This window comes from Adiantum capillus-veneris, chromosome 24 (assembly GCF_014529385.1).
Source record: "Adiantum capillus-veneris isolate H3 chromosome 24, ASM1452938v2, whole genome shotgun sequence".
Lineage (NCBI taxonomy): Eukaryota > Viridiplantae > Streptophyta > Polypodiopsida > Polypodiales > Pteridaceae > Adiantum > Adiantum capillus-veneris.
The window spans coordinates 23275822-23295455 of NC_140954.1; the positions used below are offsets into that span (position 1 = coordinate 23275822).

Sequence of the window (19634 nt, forward strand, 5' to 3'; positions counted from 1 at the left end):
CATCCGTCTATCAATCTGAAACAACAAAAAAGCTTTTAATAAGACTTAACATTTGACACATGTAGACAACATAAAAGTTGAACTGACCTTTTACCTATTGAAACGAAAGTAAGCATCTTTGATATGTTCGTAGCCCAAGATAATCAAGTGTTCCCGTATGTTGGTGAGAGTCCAGTGGTCATTGACTTGCACAATTTCAAAACCCCATTTGACAAAGTAATAGGCATGCAAATGTCACAAAATCAGCAACACGAGATTGTAAGGGTATCCATTTTCCACTCTTACACATCCAACGCGTAGATACAAAGTAGTGCGCACTTTCAGATATCGTATCCCGATACTTGAAGCCTCCACCTTGCGCTTGTATTTATCTCCTTGGTGCACTCCCTCAACCATTCCCCAATTATCTCCAAATACAAGTTTTAGTGCTTCATACAGAACATTCTTGGTACAAAACATAGTAGGTGTGACACTGAATGGAACGTCTTGAACAAGTGTACAAAAACATGCACAGGGCAGCACTAACTGAGTCCTAGTGATCTGGAAGCCTTCCCAAATTTTAATGAGGATCAAATATCAGAAAGCATCTTCTCCTTCACAGAGAAGACTTACCAAGCATTGGATTGTGGCCATTCCAGTCTCAGTAATGAAGGTTTGTCAATACCAATGATCTTACCATATCCATCCTTCGAGGCCGGCACTACATACGTTGTGAGTGCAAGAAGATTCTGCATTGCAGCAGCATCAAAGGTGGCGAGTGGGAAGCATCATAACATCAATGTCGGCATGAAGAGCGTTGAAGGTTCTTGTGAGACTCTTGATTGGTTGTTCCTCAACAAAGTCGGACGGAAATATATCTATCACAACATCAAAAACTATCAAGTAAAAAACAAATAACAAGCGTTTATAATCCGCAACCAACAATGCTTTACGACTTCCAATTTATTGGGAAATCTCTTGAGCTTCCATTCCTCAAGCGCATGGAACGCCAAGAGTACACGTGTTGAACAATTGCCACTGTGCCATTGACTCTATGGTTCTTAAACCAAGAAGTCTCCCCTTCCAATGTTTGTCAAGGTTGCCACGGTTTCAAACTCAATGAGGTCCGATAGCTACAGGTTGCACGAAGACCCAAAATCCGTTAGAAAACACTTGCGGCAAGGGGAGAAGAAGTAGTTCAAAGGGATGGTGTGCATGAAAGGGGGAGACAAGTGGTGCAACTCTGGAAAGCTTCCATATGTGCTGCAGCTATGGAAAGCTTGGAGGGAGGGGGAGAAGGGGAGAGAGTAGAGAGAAGAGGTAGAATAAAGGGTATTGCTGAGAAATGCAGATTTTGGTCAAAGAAAATAATTTTTTGACCATGTATTTGGTTAGGAGAGCTTTTGGAGAGTGAAAAGTGAGATTTAGAGATTTTCAAATAAATTTGAAATTTTAGGGTTACTTTATGGACGCCCATGAAATTGGAGGCAAATCCTTTCTACTATTGTCTAAGTCACATGGTATTGTCCAGAAGTTAGTTTTAAACATAAAATTGAATTATTGAATCTCGTAGTCTGTGCGTACCGATGCGATGAGTGTAAGCCAAGGTTGCATCCGTACGCACGTACGGATCCGTACAGTACGGTACAGTCGTACGGTACGGTTCCGTACGTACGGATAGATAGTGTACGGGATTTTTTTTTTCACTTTTTTTTTGTTTTTTTTGTTTTTTTAGGGGCATCTTGCCATTGGGCAATGGACTAAAGTTTTTTGTATTATATAGTGTACTCCCATTTTTCTGTCTTTTTGATGGTAGAGTCTAGACTGGTCACTATAGTATGATGTATCCATCTTCGTATGAGGATTGATAATCAGTTCTCAATCTTGACTCTTGATGTTTTATGTATTTTGATTCCAGTATCATGGTATGTTGAAGTTTTAAGTTTGAACTTTTCGCAATCGTGACTCATGTTTAGTGCTATTGGAATTTGACTAAGTGATGTATTCTAAGAGTTAAGTATAGATAACATTTGAAGCAGTATCTAATGGACATTGAAGCAGTATCTAATGGATGTTTGTTTGAAGTAGTATCTATCTATGTAGTTCCTAGTATGTATAGGTTGAAAAAAGCTAAAGTCACTATTCTTTTTGTTGTTACAAATGTTACGTATTGGTCACGTACCTTAAAGGCCGATCCGTACAGAAGTACGTACCTTACGTACTGATTACGTACCGTACACTCCGTACCTTTCCACCTTGGTGTAAGCTCAAAGATACATAATTGTGGCTTGACACTCAAAGATTTTGACGGAAGTTCTATTGTAGCGTTTCATAAAGTAGTGAAACCGCTTCGAAACTTTTGAAACTCGTTTCAGATACATTTCAAAACTCCATGGCTACTATGCCACTACTGCTCATAAAGGATGGAGACAAAGAACTTGGCAAGTATTGTAAGTGTTGTTTGCATGACCCAAAATCATAATTTGTTGTGGTTGGAGCAGTGTCCATAGAGTAGAGTTTGTTCACTCCTTTCTGTCCTTACTTATAGTGGGGTTGGAGATCCTTTTAGGATTGCTCGAAAGTTTGTGGAAGTGTGCTTTTGAGTTGAAGGAAGTCAAATGCAAGGTGATACATTACTTACTCTGTGTGGAAAGTGTGTGCTGTGTGAAATACTATCTAGTGGCAAAGGCAGCATGATGCTTGTGAAGCACTTGTGGATGCTATGAGAAATGAAGTTATTGTGGTTAAGTGTGCAACAAAGGACCTTTTTGGATAATTTTCCGAGTCTTTTACCCAATTCCAAACTCAGAAGTGGAAAAAGCAATCAACAATACCAGTAAAATGCCCAAAAAGATTGAGGGGAAATATAAGAAGAAATTGGTCACAATGCCACATCAAGCACAGTGCCAAAATGTTGGTTAAGCTAGGGGCCAAAAATCAACTCTTGCAGGTGATGGTGTGCAAGGCTGCCTTCACAGACAACACTTTTGGTGTCTTTCTAGTAAACTGAAGATTTGTGCTGCCTATTGAGTCCTTGAGGCTGTATAACAGTGAGTTGAGAGTCTACAGTGTACACGTTGATTAGGTGAGGGAGAAGTGAAGGGGGAAGCACAAGATTTCTATATGGAAGATGGTAGCTTGCATAAACAGAGGCGACACTAAGAAAGGGCCTCCCCATTGACTAGGCATCATCAAGTTTGTGCAAAAGTTTTGCTGTGATGGTGCTGCCATTGCAGATCATTTGGATTTTCACTCCACTCTATTCTGAAAAGTTGTTGCTGGGCAATACGTTTGAGTAATCATCCATAGGTTGGTAAATCTTAGGCTCTCTGAGATCCTTATGCATGGTTAGAAAGAGCTCTCATGCAGAGGAGAAAAAGTAGGGGCTACTCTTCGGCCACCCAACCATGCATGGGCCCTTTGAAAGAGTGAATCCGCTAGACGAGAACGCCAGAGTGCCTCCCCCTGACCCCTGACATCATTTCGTCACGGGTGCCTTCACAATGAAGTTGATCCACCTCCTTTACACATTAACAGTTGTTAGTTTGTGCGTGTCCAATAGTATACCAAAAGGAAAGAAGTAAGCGTGTGGAGGTAGGTTGGTGGATGTGTTCCTCTTTTTTAGGGTGCTCTTGTCCACGATAATGTGTTTGATGTACTGACTTTTGTGCTGATGGAGGACAAGTCCATGTGACTGATGTCTGCATAATGCAATGAAATTGCCTGTTTCATGAACTAAGCCATGACCATTATTTCAGAGATGTGTCAATTACGAGACTCTTCACCTATTGAATGCTTTTGGAACTGTGTTATCTGGCTTGTTGGAATTTGTACTTTTCTTGCCTTTACACTGTTGAGATGGCCAATTCGGCAGTTGTTTCCTGATTGAAATATCTGAGGTCAATGTGTTTCCAAAGATGAAATTTTTGTTGTGGTCAACTAACATGCAAAAACTGAGAAACATAAGTCCTTCATTCGAGTAAGCTTCTCTCATTTTCCTTTGGGTCCCTCTTTTGTTTGATTCTTGTTTTTAAGTAAATGTTGTTATTTTTCTTCTTTTAAATTTTAAATCAGTCCTTTTACTCTCATTTTTACTACATTCCCTTTCCAGGTTGTGTGACATCAGTATTGCTCTTCTAGCTTCTTGTTTTTTGATAGCTAATTGTCATAATCAACACCAGCATCTGGCTGTTCATGTTTTCCATGTGGAAAGCTGGGCACATTTTGGATGATTACCGTATTTTTAAGCATTATGCTTACTCTATCAAACTGTGAATGCAGAGAGGACAAGGATCTAACAGGAACAGCACGCTATGCAAGCGTAAATACACATCTTGGAATAGGTAACTCTCTCCCCATTATTACAGATAAAAGTCTTAATCAAGATGAGCAGCATTTTTTGTTGCAAAGCAGAGCAAAGCAGACGTGATGATTTAGAGTCCCTTGGTTATGTCCTTTTGTACTTCCTAGAAGGCAGGTAGTACATTGGAATGTAGGGTTTGCACTCAATATTGAAGATGTTTTCTTTCAAGATCTCAAGGCTTTATATCAGTCTTCCTTGGCAGGGCTTAAAAGCTAAAAATAAAAAGCTGAAGTACGAAAAGATAAGCGAAAAAAAGACGAGTATGTCTATAGAGGTGAGTTCCCATTGTGGGTGGGTGTGCGTTTCAAGAGAGAGAGAGAGAGAGAGAGAGAGAGAGAGAGAGAGAGAGAGAGAGAGAGATATGAAATGAATTGTTATATTAACGTCTTCAAAAGGCCAAAGTGACCTATGAGACCAGAAAGTTACAATGCGGTGGATTTGATACAAAGTCAGAGTAACAAAATAACAATATAACAAAAGAACAAATACTATGGAATCCTAAGCTGCTCGATGTGAACTAAGCAAAGTAAGCAGCTGGCTGGGATAGCTAAATAGCTAAATTACAGGAGATCCAACATCGGTCGCTGGCGGATCTCATCAATCTCCTCCATGGTCTGCAGTCTGACCGGGCATCGTGCATGCCTGGCCAAAGTGATCCAAATCCTCTGAGCAGCCTCCGTCGATGCTGTGTAGTCCTCCGCAATCGTGGGCGGCCCAGCTCAATCGCTCGGTCGATCAGTGTGCCTCTCTGATCTTCATACCCCATGACTTTGGAGAGTGGTCCAAAGCCCTCTTTGAACAAGCAATGGAAGCGGCCTCGTATCTCGTAGTAGACGGGGCAGCGGCATGTGTAGTGCAACTCTGTCTCAAGCTTCATGTCACACAAGGGGTATTTCCCAGTCTCAATCCGCTGCTGGTGTGAAGATGTGCGTATCTGGATTTCGTATCCCATGAGACAGGTGGGTGTCCATGTATCTAGGTCTTGTCACAAAACCGTCCTCCGTAAGCTGGAGAAGATGCTCTCTGTAGAAAGCCATCTTCTTGCCCAGCTCCTGTGTTGGCTGTATCCATGTCCTCCTGATGTCTAGTTGAGTCAAGTCCTGGCGGATGAGCCCGGTGATCTCGGACTGTGTAAGAGTGAGAGATGGTGCATCCAATGAGTATTGGAAGGGTGGCAATCTGTCTATGCTGAACCCATGCGCCTGAAATCATGATTTCATCTCCCCATACCAGCATGCTGTATCTCCCTGCATGGCTAACTGTCGAGAGGACTCAAGTGCAAGGCGGGCATATTTGTCTCTGGGAAGTTCCCACATGCGGTGTATGAAGGAGACTCATCTGGGGAGCGCCTCAACGACTAGTGGGGGGACCGCTAGCTCTGCTTGGATAATGGCGCGTGGTTTTGAAGCCTTGGCTCTAATGAGCTGCGAGATCATAGAGACCAGAGGTTTCTTCATGTCCATCAGTGCGACCTGACCTCCCGTGATGATCCAATGAAGGTCCCCATATCTCAGCTCCGTAGAGCAATGGGAAGCCACCAAAGTGTCAAAGAGCCAGAGCTTCGTCCGAGGCTTCTGAAATTGAACCTGTGAACACATCCTCTCCAATCTACCCAATGCTACATGGGCTCTAGTCAATCTGGTCTCTGCTGCTCTCCCCAATGAAAATGCTGGTCCACTAAAAACCACTCCAAGGTAAGTGTAAGCATCTGTATGCTCCACTGCCTCCTGGCCGTATGTGATTGTAGGTGCTGGCCTCCTGATCCACTGTGGGGTGGTATCAAATACCATAACCTTGGTTTTACCAAGGTTGACAAACAAACCACTTTCGTGGGCAAACCTATGTAAAGCATTCAAGTGACGTTGCATCCCCTCCGGAGAGTGGGAGATCAACACAATATCATCAGCATATAGAATAGTGGAATCCATGTCCCTGCCAGTTGTGCACCTCTATCACCATCACTCTCAATGTAGTCAGAAACCTCATCCACATACATACCGAATAGAGTAGGAGAGAGTGGGCAGCCCTGCTTCACCCCAATAGTGGAGTGAACTGGTGTAGATAGACCCTCTGAGGTGCGTACATGCCCCACTACTGACCTGATGATTCCCCAAATGAGCTGTGTGGGTACTCCATCTCCTGTAGTCTGCGTATTAATCTAGCTCTGGGTACTGTGTCAAGTGCTTTGCGGAAGTCCACAAAGCTACAAAGCTACAATAGATCCGTATCCCATGTGATCTGCCCTCCTCAATGATGGCTTTGAGTGTCAAGATATTGTCAAGAGTAGAAAAGCCTCTCCTGAACCAAGGTAGGATCTGTACGTACGTACGGTACCGTACGTCCGTACAGTACGGTACGGTACCATACGGATCCGTACTGTGCCCCCCCCCCCCCCCCCCCCCAAAAAAAAAAAAAAAAAAAACCGAATTTCCCCTTCGCGTTTTCGGATTTAATTTCGCCTTTGTTTTGGGGGTTTGGCCGCCTGGTTATTGAGAGAGAGTGAGTTTGGGCGCCTGTTTATTGCAAACTATTGACTACAGAGTACTACAAAGAGAGTGCGTCTCATTCAGACTTCAGAGGAGGACGACCCACTTGAAGTGGAGCCGGCTGCTTCAGGAGATCCCACCACTACTGAGCCAGAGTTTGATGAGGAGGGCAATGTCTTGACATATGGAAACATGGACTCCTCATCTTTAGAGTCTGATGTGGATTTTTGATTCTCATTCAGTTAGTAGTATGTACTTTGCAGCAGTGCAACTGCTAGCATGCTTCGTAGTTTTGTTGAGTCGAGACTTGTGGCTTTCTTTGTGGATTATGGTTTATTAGATGTCATTTTTTTTGTATGGATTCTATCATGATTCATCTTGGTATTTTGATGAGATTACGGTCTACCATCTATGATTCTGTGTCATTTCAGTACTTTATGAATTGTATTGCCTCTCAAGTTTCAAGTCTCGTTTGTCGAATACTATACAGTGTGCAAATCATGATGAATATGAAGTTCTCTGTAGTTTGAAGTTTGAAGTTTGTTGAAGTATATTTGAGAGAGAACTGAAGCTTTGAATTGTATTTGTTTGTGAATATTGAATGTCGAGAAAGTGGTCATGACTCGCCTTGGATTGTCTATTTATGACAGCCTTGGATAGTAGAACAGTGAGCTAATATCCTAAAAGTGATACTTATGAATTTATTATCAAGTACGGACCGTATTGTAGGTTTTTGACGTTTTCGAAAAAAACCTTACGAATTTTACGTACCTTACCACTCAATCCATTCGGTAATACGTACCGAACACGTACCGTACCTTACGTACCTTTCTACCTTGTCCTGAACCCTACCTGCCCGGCTGCGCGTATCCTCTCCCTCTCTGCCCATCTACTAAGCTGTTGCTCAAGAATGGATGCGTACAACCGTGCCAATGTGTGTCCAATCATGATAGTGTGATAGGTACAATAGTAGATAGTCTCCTGACTTAAAGATAGGTACAATAGTAGATAGGCTCCAAGTATCTAGCAAGCCTTCACACATGGCACGGTTAAACATAAGTGCTAGAAGCTCTGCTAGTAGATCTCTGGCATGCATTAAATTCTTAGCCACTAAGCCATCATGATCATATGCTCTCCCAGTCCTCATCTTGTCAATGGCCTTCTTCACCATCTCAACGGCGGTGAAAAAAGCACATGTGTGTGGGCATGGATCGAGAGGGTCGGGAAGGGGCGACTGCAGGAATTGTGTACAAAGATGAAGCGTTCTGATCGAGGCCTCTGTAGAGGTAATGGCAAGGGGGGGAGAGTGCTCATGAAAGAGCCGTGATGCCTCACGTGAGTCCTGACTCAAGAATAGCTGGTATAGATCCTGCTCCAGTCGAGTCAAAAATGCCCTCTTCTTCCGCCGCACTAGGTGTCGGAAGTTATCTGTGACTGTCTGTGAGTGATGTCCCCCAAAAGCACCTCCCTCTGAAGTGTGGCTCTAGTCTCGCGGCATTCCGCATCATACCAACTGTTCTGCGGCATGCTCCCAGAACGGCGTCTCTACTTAGGTTGAGTGTGTGGGTACGCCTCTGTTGCTGCCTCATGTAATGTCAGTGTCAGTAGAGTAGTAAGCTCCTCGAGAGGTCGCCTTGGCTCCTCAGTGCATAGCCGTCTGTATATCCCATCTATATATACAGAGTTCGTCTCCCGTGTGAAGGTGTAGCGAGCAGGTGCTGTTGCCCGTGTATTGTGTGATACATTAAACTGAAACGAGATGGTCATCAACAAAAGGGTATGATCCACCGCCACCCCAATATGTTTGGGTCCAACTGTGAGATCCTGGATACTAGAGATGACACTCGTCTGTGCCATGACATAATCCATTGTGCTGGCTCCATGTCTGTGTGGAAAGCATGTAAAACCTCCTGCAACGGGAAATCTCTGTAGGCCTTTCAAGATGGCCAGTCCATGTGCAGTTCCTATGTCTATCAAGTGTCGTCCATACTCAATATGTTCCACATCCTGTGATAGTTTGGACAGGCCCGTCTCTACAATATCGAGCTCTCTCAACATCTCCTCTGACGTATCATAAAATACTGTCTGGTGATGGGCAGTCCTAGCATTGAAGTCCCCTAGAATGATAATGTCGCCATCTCTAGAGAACTCCCATATGTCATCATCCAAAATAGAAAAGGGAGACTGCTCTGTGTGATGCGTAGAGTGACGTACTGGGGGGAAAGTAGCAAATAGCAATGTGAAGATATCTGCTTGTCTCTGCTCTCAATCTCACCCACATGTACCTAGCGTGCTCATCCTTGCGGGCTATATGTATCAATGGCTGCAACTCCTCTCTGAATAACACTGCCACTCCCCCTGATCCCCGCCCTCTGTGGCTTTGATCGTGTCTCGTGTCTGCAGGCTGTCTCCCATCTGTATCCACTGATGTGAGGCATAGATTGCCCAGGGGCCTGATGTGTCTCAGATTAGAAGATGATGTCCCTTCCAGTAAAACTATTCTCAAAAGCACCCACATCAAGGCGCATAGATCCATTACAACTCCAGGTGGCAACTTTGAGTGTTGTCCCATAGGTCTCGCACTGTCATGTGGAGCGTCGCGTCAGTATTACCACTCTTCCATCTTGGTAAAAGGCAATCTTGCCTTTTTCTCTTGCCGCTCTAATCTCCTGCATTATCTCCTGCATATGAGCGATCTGTGAGAGGGTAAGATCATCCCCGACAAAGATGCCCGTCTTCTTAAGAGTTGGCCTTTTCTTCAAAAAGTCGTCCTTCGCTTCCATGGAGGGAAAACGAAGGATGAGTGCCCTTTCTTTCGAGGTTTCCCCATTGCTTCCATTTTTCTTGTTGCCCACTCTCCAAGCTCTTGTGTGCATCGGCTCATGAACCCCCATCAAAGCCATGAGTTCTTTTACCTCTTCGTCCACATTATCTTTGTCTTTAAGGCCACAAATTCGCAAATTCTCACATGTAAAGCACGCACATGTCGTCTTTGCTCCTCCTCTAGTGTCAGATTAATAATAGTGGGTGTGGACGTGGACGTTATTTCCTTGCCTTTTCCTTTCTTAGCAACCTTGATCCATTTCTCGGCTTCATCCGCCTTCTGTTGAGTCTTTGTAATAACATGCACCCAAGAAGTCGTCAATTCTTTGTGTTGCTCTTCTCCCTCTTTGATGGCCTGTACTTTACTTGCGCTTTGATCGTGTTGAGTTCTTCTATTATTGAGGGTTTTAATTCTCCCTCATCAAGTGTGTTTCTTGATCGTGTTTCAGCAAGGGGGGCAGGGCAGCAAGGGGAGAGCGCGAGGGGGTAGGGGTGCAGAGGGGGGGGGGACGCGAGGGGGTAGGGCAGCAGGGGGGAGTGCGGGGGGCAGAGGTAGAGCGAGGGGACAGAGCAGCGTGCGGGGCGGGCGTAGCGCGAGGGGCGGCGGGGCTAGAGAGAGAGAGAGAGAGAGAGAGAGAGAGAGAGAGAGAGAGAGAGAGAGAGAGAGAGAGAGAGAGAGAGAGCTATGGAGGTCTCACTGCCGATCGCCTGTAGCTTCGCGTTGACAACATCTGGTTGCCCCTCTCGCCTGCTGCTCCCATTGCCCTTGGGGCTTGCTCTTCCTGCACCATCCACCTGCTAGGGCTAATAACTCACGCCCCCACATGCCCACTCAGCTTCGGCCTGGCGCCCGCTTGTTTCCTGCTGCTCCTCTCAGCACGCGTCTGGGTTGCTTGCCTGTTGCTGCACGCTCACAGCTGCAACGCCCATTGCCTTGCCTTGAGCAGCTCTTGATGCTCGAGTCCTCTACTCCCAGCGTCCTCCCCTCGCCCTCTGTGCTTAGTGCAGGCCGACACGCACGTGCGCGTGTGTTTTAGCACGCTTGATGCTCTGCCTGCTGTGAGTCCTAGTGTGTGCGTGCGTGCGTGCATGTGTTGCTCTATTAACTTAATATTTATACACAAAAGAACATGATGTTCAAAAGACAACTAACTGGCTTTAGACAAAAACAACTCAGTATTAGATTCATTTCTGTTCAATATAGCCAGAATGAGGAATCATTCCAATACTCCTAATTATTAGGATTAGAGCTGTAGGTGATATCAATTTGAGTTCCTTTAAAACATACAAATACCAAGGTTTCTTATTTCCTTGGCTATCCTAAAAGTACTTAGTTTGTGTGAATCCGTTTATAAAAGAAAACCTTCTTTCTTTAAACAGAAACCACAATAAAAGGTCATCATTCGTTTTGCTAGGTGACTAATTTGAGTTCCTTTAAAACATATAAATACCAAGGTTTCCCACCTTTATAGAGTCTATCCTTACTAGTAGTGTTAGGAACCAATTTATAAGAGGTTTTGGAAACTTTTTTACCACAAGTCTGAGAAAAACTTATGCCAGGCAAACACCAGCATGTGAGTTGCACCATGAGATTCCTGAGCACTATAAACCTTAACAATCTTTTTCTTTTTTTCTGTCAACTCAAAGAATTTACGAGGCAGTAAAAGCCATGTATCCCTCAGACCAAAAGAATTTTCAGTCTGCTAGTGCAAATCCATCCAACAGTCCCTGAAGTAGAGCCATAATTATTCTATTATAATAACCTGCATCAAGATCCATTCAATCAATGGTTTAGATATAGTTTATTGGTAATTTCTAGTAATAAAATCCAAATCAGGCTCTTTAGCTAGTAAGAACCAATGAGTATCATCTGAGGTAGGCATTAAAGCAAGAAAGAAAACTAGTCATCATCACAAGCATAGAAGTGAGAAAATTTGGATTAGGTTAAGCAGCAATCTATCAGAAGTAGACCGGCATAGTTAGAATGAGTAAACTATAGGTAAAACTAAAACCCAGAGTGTGCCAAGTTCTCAAAAAAACCAATTCAAAGTCAATATGAAGCAACAAGGGGACATGGATTTAATTATTCAAGAGAATGATATGAAAGCCGTAAGTGTAAGTAGATATTTATGCATACCATACCATTAAAAGAAATAGTAGGATTCAAGAGCAAGAAGTGAAATCGGCCATCAAAGTTCACACAGATACACAGCAAGAAAATACTAATAGAGTTATCTCTGTGTCAAGATGATGTCAATAACCCATTAGATTGGGGACATAAAAGTACCACGAGAACCGCATCATAAAAGTTCCCCAGAGTTATGTATGAGTCAAGATGACTGTAGCAAACCATCAAGTAAGTGAGCAAAAAGTGAGAGTCAACCACCAGAACCAGACTAGGTGTTACATGCAAGCAAAACAATAACCAGTGGCCAAAATCCACCAGATTCTCAACAGATACAACCTATGTCTAAAGTCACAAGGAAGCAACAGAGTAACCATATTAAGCCAGGCCTAAGAATTAGGCCTTTGTATATATTACCACCACCTTGCCCACACAATTATTTATGAGATCAAGAAGGGAAATGATCATCAAGGAGTAGAGTATAAAAAAACCAACAAAAAGTTAAAGTTCTTTTATTCAAGGCCTAAGTTAGCATAAAGTCATCCAATGAAATCAGTTCATTCAATCCAACTACATTTAGAGTACTTAGCCTTTCTACTCTTTCCATTTTGTTTAATGAAGATAGAACCAGCAGTACAACGAAGCCTTTAACCAATAGAACAAAAGAGGAGTTTATGTCATTAGTGAATGAAGAGGCTCCCCGGCTAGAGGTTATAAGACATCAAAAAAACTTTACAAAGTCAAGTATATCAACATATCATCAGTCATTTCCGGTTCAAACACTTGAAGGCTTTTCTAAGTATAACTTAAAACTAGTGAGCAGAATGAGAATGAAAGAAACCTGGGCAAAACCAGTTCCATAGTAGCAGGGGGGAGATAACTTCAACTCACCTTCAAAGCCACAATAGAGATTCCTCACAAGGTCTTGTTCTTTACCAAACACTCTCTCTTTCTCTACTGAACAACAGAAACTAGAAAATGGACCCAAGGCTAAGTGAGGGACGAAGAATCCCTCACCTTATATACAGAGGTGAAAGGTAGGAGGATTTAAGAAGCATGACATTCCACTTCATAGCTGTAGCTATACACCCATAAACTTGCCAGAGGCTATATTCTGAGAATCTAGACAAGGAGAAGTTCTACAATTACATAGAAACTTTATTTCTTTCATTTAATCACAAGTAGTAGAGCAGATAGGGTTACCATTGGGAGCAAGACATGGCAGGCCTAGTATCTACAACCTTAGCATAGAAAAAAAAGAGCAGAAATTACCATAAGAAGCAGAGGGCGCCATTTACAATGTAAGGCTTTAAGCCTTCATCTCGACAGTCATCCATTACCCATCATGCAACCCACGGCAAGAATTAGATAGTTTTCATGAGTTTATTTGTAAGCATGAATATCAAAAAAAGATTTTCAAAAAATACTTAATGGTAGTGGAGCTCCAGACCAGATTCATGTACAGAGATATGCTGAGTGCAGCCCAGCCTATGCAGTGAGTGGAGCTTGTCGGCAAGCGAGGCGGGGATTTTAGTGCAGCAGTCCAGAGGGTTGAATGAGAGAAGAAGACTTGGCGTGATGCACAACAAGGAAAGAAGAAGAGAATTTTAACGTCGTACCCAAGAGACCTTAAAGATCTATCCGACGAGGAGAGGTGAACTCAAGACCTGTTATTCAAGAGGGAAATGGCATAACCAATCTACCACACTTGGGTGATAGAAAGGTTATACCATTTTCCTCTTCTTATTATCACACACACACACACACACACACACACACCCCAGAAGAAGAGAATTTTAACGTCGTAGGAAACTATTCCAAGAGATCTTAAACAGAAAGAAAGTGGTGGAAACGAGGTTTTCCATTGGGAAGTCTAAGCTAGTTAATATATCAATGGGTTCGTTGGTTAATTTGTATAGATCCTTCTTCAAGCTCACTTTGCTCTTCTTTTTCCTAGCCCCAAAATCCTTTTCCATTAAGAATCAGTTTTATACATGTGTTTGAGGGGAGGTGTTCAATGTCTCTTGGATTAGAGATAGCTTGGTTCTTGGATTGGAGATGTTCTTTTTGCTACTGGATTGAAGTGTGTGAGAGATGTCAATTTTTCTTAGTCTAAACCTGTGTAGAGCATGTGAAGAAGATGGAAAAGGAGAATTCGAAGAGAGAGAAGCAAAGAAATCAAGATATATTTGTGGAAAACAATCTCTCTCTCTGACTACACAGCATCGACGGAGGCTGCATCAGAGGATTTGGATCACTTTGGCTCGACATGCGCGACGCCCGGTCAGTCTACTGACCATGGAGGAGATTGATGAGATCCGCCAGCGACGGATGCTGGATCTCCTGTGATCTAGCTATTCCAGCTAGTTGTTTAGCTGCTTAGTTCACACCTAGCAGTTTAGGATTCCATAGTATTTTATTTTGTCATTTTGTCATCTTGTTACTCTAACTTTGTATCAGATCCACCACATTGTAACTTTCTGGTCTCATAGGTCACTTTGGCCTTTTGAAGACGCTAATGTAACATTTCATTTCATTTCATCTCTCTCTCTCTCTCTCTCTCTCTCTCTCTCTCTCTCTCTCTCTCTCTCTCTCTCTCCCCTCGTCGGCTAGATCTTTGAGGTCTCTTGGGACGATTTCCTACGACGTTAAGACTCTCTTCTTCTTCTTCTCTCTCTCTCTCTCTCACACACACACACACACACACACACACACATACACATTTTTGTATATCTGTGTGTAATATATATATATATATATATATATCACACATACACACACACACACACACACACACACACACACACACACACACAGAGAGAGAGAGAGAGAGAGAGAGAGAGAGAGAGATCCTTTTGCAGGAAATCTGCAAGTCTCATCCAGTAGAGCTTGCAACCTATCTTCACTATTGCCGATCATTACGTTTTGTTGATAAGCCAAACTACACTTATGCTAGGGAGCTCTTTCGAGAGTTGTTCAATCAACAAGGTAGCTCTGTGTTCTGTGTCACAAATTTGAAGGGGATAGCGACATTAAATTAAGCTGTTGCAAGTTGTTGTGTGTGAAATATGATACTGCTTTACAAAGAAGCCAACATGACTACTGAGATAACATGATTCATTTGTTGAATATGTAGGATATCAATTTGATTATGTTTTTGATTGGACCTTGTTAAAATACTCTAAGCTTGAAAAAAACAAGGTAACAACTCTTGCTGTGGTAGATTCACATGCGTTGACGTGATCTAGCTGATAATAATTATTTTTGTAGTTAAAAGATCATGTTTGTGCTGTGGTTATTTTGAAAATGAGCAAGCGTCACTAACATCATAGCTTATGTTGTTCAGGCATCTTATTACTTGTAAATGTGGATGGTCGACCTGTTAAGGGGCGACTAAGGACCATCTGAAAGATCAGAATGAGAAGTTTTAAGGACCATCTGAAAGACCAAAGTAAAAATTTAACAAATGGCGTTCATATACACGAAATATACATGGAAAAGCTAAGAGATCGCAATAAACTACGAGAAGGCCCATAAGACATGGTTTTTGAAGCTATGCTTTGGTCATCAAGCAGTTACCTTTAGTGAGAATTGAGAGAGGCAAGCTGTTCGAGCTTACAGATGTTATTAGTTGGATGTCTCTTGGGGGAGTTGTTCTCTCCCTTTGTGCAACTCAACCCTACAATGTAAGAATCCTTTTCAACCGAATTGGAAAGTTTGCCCAATGATAGGCTCAACTTCCGCTTGTGATACTTCATCCACAATAATTCATGTATTCACAAGTTTTGTCACATGCGTTCAATCTTGAACATGTGAAGCAGAACAAGTTTGATATGACAGAAGCAAAGCTAACAGATCTCTGCTTTAATCTTGATAGAAGACCATGCACAGCATCTCAAATTAGAATTGCTCACCTAACAGGAACGTTTAACAAACAAATCAGCGGAAAAATGCAACTCTTGTCCATAGGCAGGTGTGTAACTGAGAGAATAGATGGGGCATGGTGTAATGTGGTAGTCTTCAGCTTCACAATGCTCAAAATCTGAATGTAGAAAAACTCCCAGAATACATCCTATCTAGTCTTCCCTTAAAGATTGTTTTTGGCAACATTACGGCCCTCTCTTTTAAATTTTGCAATCAGTGTGGCAGAATTTGTTGAACATTAAATACACAATTGTCAATGCATGATTCAAAAAAGGAAGTTTATTTTGAGCCTTTTCTTTTTCATAGCGCAAAGTGCTTTTCTTATCTAATCAGAATTTGTGTTCTGTATGTGGCGATGACTCAGAAACATTTGAAGGACCTATTTTATTCGAGAATGGAGGCTCTAATGGAATGCCATTGTCGATCTCTAGTGTTCATTTTTATGTCATAAAGGGTTTCCCTTATTATTAGCATGACAATAGGGACATGATAGCTGCAAGATGTGAGTCTTGAACTCGTCCAAGCAGGAAGCACAGAAGGTGTACTAGGCATAGACCTTGGAGACTATCATCTTAATATTTCCAAAGGTGGATTTTTAGAGCACATGTCAGATGGCCTATTCAACTTTCCTTTGAAAGCGAATCCAGGCCCTTTTTGGAGTCATACACATATATGCCTTTCTTGTGGAAACTGCTTGATTCCCCCTGTCGCATAATCCACATTTCAGTTTTGGTCAACTTTGATCGTGTAACCACCATATTTCGAAAAGCATGAAGAGGCCTCCTTTTTCATTCCTTAATGTGCTGGGTAGGGTAGAATACTAGAGTTACAGACAGCATCATTGAGACTTCAGAAATTCCTCTTTCTAGCGGGTAGTTGTTGCTGATTGTCTTCAGGAGGTGGCTATCGAACTACTGCTTGTGATCTGTTCCTTGCATGGACGCTTGACCCATACCTGCTGACGGTACTTGATCTGCTCCTTGCACTGGTACTTGACCCACACCTTGAGCAGGTACTTCATCTGCTATGTGGTTGGACACTTGACCTATACCTTCCATGGGCGTTGGTGCTTGCCTAGGTGTGAAGTCGAACCAGTCCTCTGCAGGTGGAAGATTACTTTCCCATTGTGCTGCTGCTTGTGAAAATATTTGATCTCTTTCTGACGGACATGGTTGATCTGTCTCTTGCATGAACATCGGTTCTTGTTTCAGAGGTGCCGGTTCTTGCTTTGGTACATGATGTGTTCCTGGGTATCGTGCTCCTGGTTGTAAAGACATTTGTTGTTCATGTTGCAGCCATGCCAGTTCTTGTGTTGGTGCATCATCAGGCCAATGTAGATTGGGCTCCCATAGTTGGTTAGAAGAAAGTTGCTGTTGGTTTTGCAGGGGTGCCGACTGTTGTGGTGGTACGTCATCAGGTTGCTGTAGACCCCTTTGATAATTTTCTGATAGCTGAAAAGAAAGTTGATGTTGATGTTGTAGGGGTGTCGATTGTTGCGGTGGTACGTCATCAGGTTGCTGTAGATACGTCGCTTGAAATGGTTGTGGTGGTTGAAAAGGAGGTTGCTGTTGAAATTGGCGGGGTGCTGGTTGTCTTATTGGGACAATGGAAGATCTGATTGGTACAGAGAAAGGTCCAATGGCAGGTTGCAGTCTGCCTTCAACGAAAGAAGGTCGCTGTCTAAATGGGTCTGGCATGGGTGGGGAAGCAGCTGGTTGTTGATATGGTACTTGCATTGGTACTGGTACTTGTGGTCGATACGCTCCTGGAATGGGTACGAGTTGGCCTGTAGGTACAAGGGTTTGAAGCGGCCTAATGGCTTCTGGCATGGGTGTTCTTTGAACAACTTGTCTCTGACGCGCATAGCTTGGCCGCATTGTTTCTACAGCACTAGCGGAAAAATCTATGAGAGAAGTACTACTCCCCACAGGAGGAGGTAGCGGGTTTACTCGGTGATGGCCCCTGGGTTCACTGGTCAAGGGCGCAGTCACTCTGGTTGGGACTGTCGTTGAAGTTGCATCGGGCTTACGAGCTTGTGTTTGTGAAGCTGCTTTTGCTGTTGAATCTTGCAGCGTGCGATGTGGTGGCTGCATTTGGGTAGACGTACTTGTTGGGCCTGTTTGCTGAGAGGGTTGCGTAGACCTCAACTCAGGCGGTAATGGGGCTCCTGGATTCCTTGCTAGGTATTGAACTGCATGGCCAAAAAGCGGTCTTCGAGTGGCAGGGTGTTGTGGTGCAGACGGCACACCTGCATGTGCAGTAGTGCGTGGCAATGGAAACCTCGGCTGGCGCGTGAACATGGATTTTGGTAGCGTAATGTGCTCATTGACTCTATTGCGCTTGCGACGAGATGGCACTGTCGGATCGGGATTGAGGAAAGTGTCACCCCAGAGTGCTTTGTAGTGTTTGTGGAAGCAGGAGAAGGTGAATCCCATGTAATTGAGGTTGCATGCGCTGGTGGGTTCCTGCATACGGAAGAAGAGGGGTGCCACAGGGATGTCATAAGCAGGGTGATCCAGGTTGAAGCGCAGTGGATCGCGAGACGCGCTTATCCGCATTGTGTTCGACAGGTTACGGTTTTGCACATTGAAGGAATTGATTGGATGACCCTGTGCACAGCGGACAGCTTCGCAGCATCCTTCGGCGAACATCGACATTCTGCACAAATGTGTGCGCGCGCGTAGAGAGAGAGAGAGAGAGAGAGAGAGAGAGAGAGAGAGAGAGAGAGAGAGTCGACGATCACAAATGTGTGCGCGCGCGCGTAGAGAGAGGCGCCTGTAGAGAGAGAGAGAGAGTCGACGATCGGGGGTGGCCCTGAGGGTGGCGCCGTATGGTTACGAAACAATTTTAAAAAAGGCCCTTAACGACCTATCTCGCTCCTCTTTAAATGAAAAATCCCCCGTTTCGTATATTTGCTCCTTTTTCTTTAGTATGAATCTGCTTTGCGCCCTTTATGGTAACAAAAAAAACCTCCTTTTCGCCTGCGTCGTCCAGCCACGCCTCACAGCCATGCTCTTCCTCCTTACTCCATTTCCTCCTCCTAGCCCCTCCCCTCCTCATGCTACTCCTCCCTCAAGAGTCATCTCCCAGCCACTGTCCAGCGTCTCTGTAGCAGCCCTGCATGACCAGCAATCTCATCGTGAATGCTTTCACCCTTGTCAGGGTCTGTACATCGAAAGGGGCAACAAGCAGGAGAGCAATACTATCTGCCGTTTGATGAATGCAAAAAGAGCGAAACTGGTGCATCTGTCCACGCTTTTTTTTAATAGTAAGTGCATTTGATTAATTTACAAGCATCTGTCCACACTTTTTTTTTAATAGTAAGTGCATTTGATTAATTTACAAGTGGGAAACCTTCAAAGAAGGAAAACCCATGTCCACACTTTTTTTTAATAGTGAGTGCATTTGATTAATTTACAAGTGGGAAACCTTCAAAGAAGGAAAACCCACAACAAGAAGTCGATACATCAGGGTGAACACCAATGTGTTCAAGTATGAAAAAGTTCTAAAAGCCAACATAAGGAAGCTTATAAAGGTCAGCGATATATCCCCAGCAGCGAGGGCAAAGCGCAAGGATTGTCGAAGAGACGTCTTAAAGAAGGGGCAAGAGTCCAGATCAATGTGGTCAAACATGCGGGAGTTACGTTGGCGACAGATACTCTAGAAGGTCCAATATCTGACCCATATGAAGAAAGTAGAGAAAGGCTTTAACGTCAGCGACATGAATCCAAAAAGCTAGAATTTCTTTTGAAAGATCGCTATGGGAAAAGGAAGACGCATGAGTGTAGAAACCCGAGCAATAAAGACTTTAGTACAACGATAATCCTATAGAAAGTGCTGAACAGATTCTTCGGAAGCAAAGCAATGAACGAAGCGTGAGGAGCTGATCCGACGCTTTTGCAAAAAAGAACCAATCGATAGTACACCCATCAAG

At 43.4% G+C, this 19634-nt stretch overlaps 2 protein-coding genes across 9 annotated transcripts in view; one reads left to right on the forward strand and one right to left on the reverse strand.

Annotated features, from left to right (window-relative positions):
• Positions 1–15567, forward strand: part of LOC147426083 (casein kinase 1-like protein 2) — a 106901-nt gene extending 91334 nt beyond the window's left edge. For 5 of the 8 annotated variants that reach the window (XM_086498777.1, XM_086498776.1, XM_086498772.1 and 2 more), the window contains 6 exons: positions 4261–4322; positions 4393–4456; positions 4532–4616; positions 14638–14764; positions 14913–14977; positions 15123–15567. In XM_086498777.1, the coding sequence (XP_086354903.1) occupies positions 4261–4322; positions 4393–4456; positions 4532–4616; positions 14638–14764; positions 14913–14977; positions 15123–15140 (421 nt within the window). In that variant the 3' untranslated portion in view covers positions 15141–15567. Of the gene's footprint in view, positions 1–4260; positions 4323–4392; positions 4457–4531; positions 4617–13258; positions 13431–13999; positions 14327–14637; positions 14765–14912; positions 14978–15122 lie in introns of those variants that run through there. The other 3 variants (XM_086498774.1, XM_086498773.1, XM_086498775.1) reach the window with 3 other exon arrangements.
• A 138-nt stretch (positions 15568–15705) lies between these two features.
• On the reverse strand, positions 15706–18982 carry LOC147426084 (uncharacterized). The gene has a single exon (XM_086498771.1). The coding sequence runs from the start codon at positions 18355–18357 to the stop codon at positions 16612–16614; it is 1746 nt and encodes a 581-aa protein (XP_086354897.1). The 5' UTR covers positions 18358–18982; the 3' UTR covers positions 15706–16611.
• Between the last annotated feature and the right edge of the window lie 652 nt (positions 18983–19634).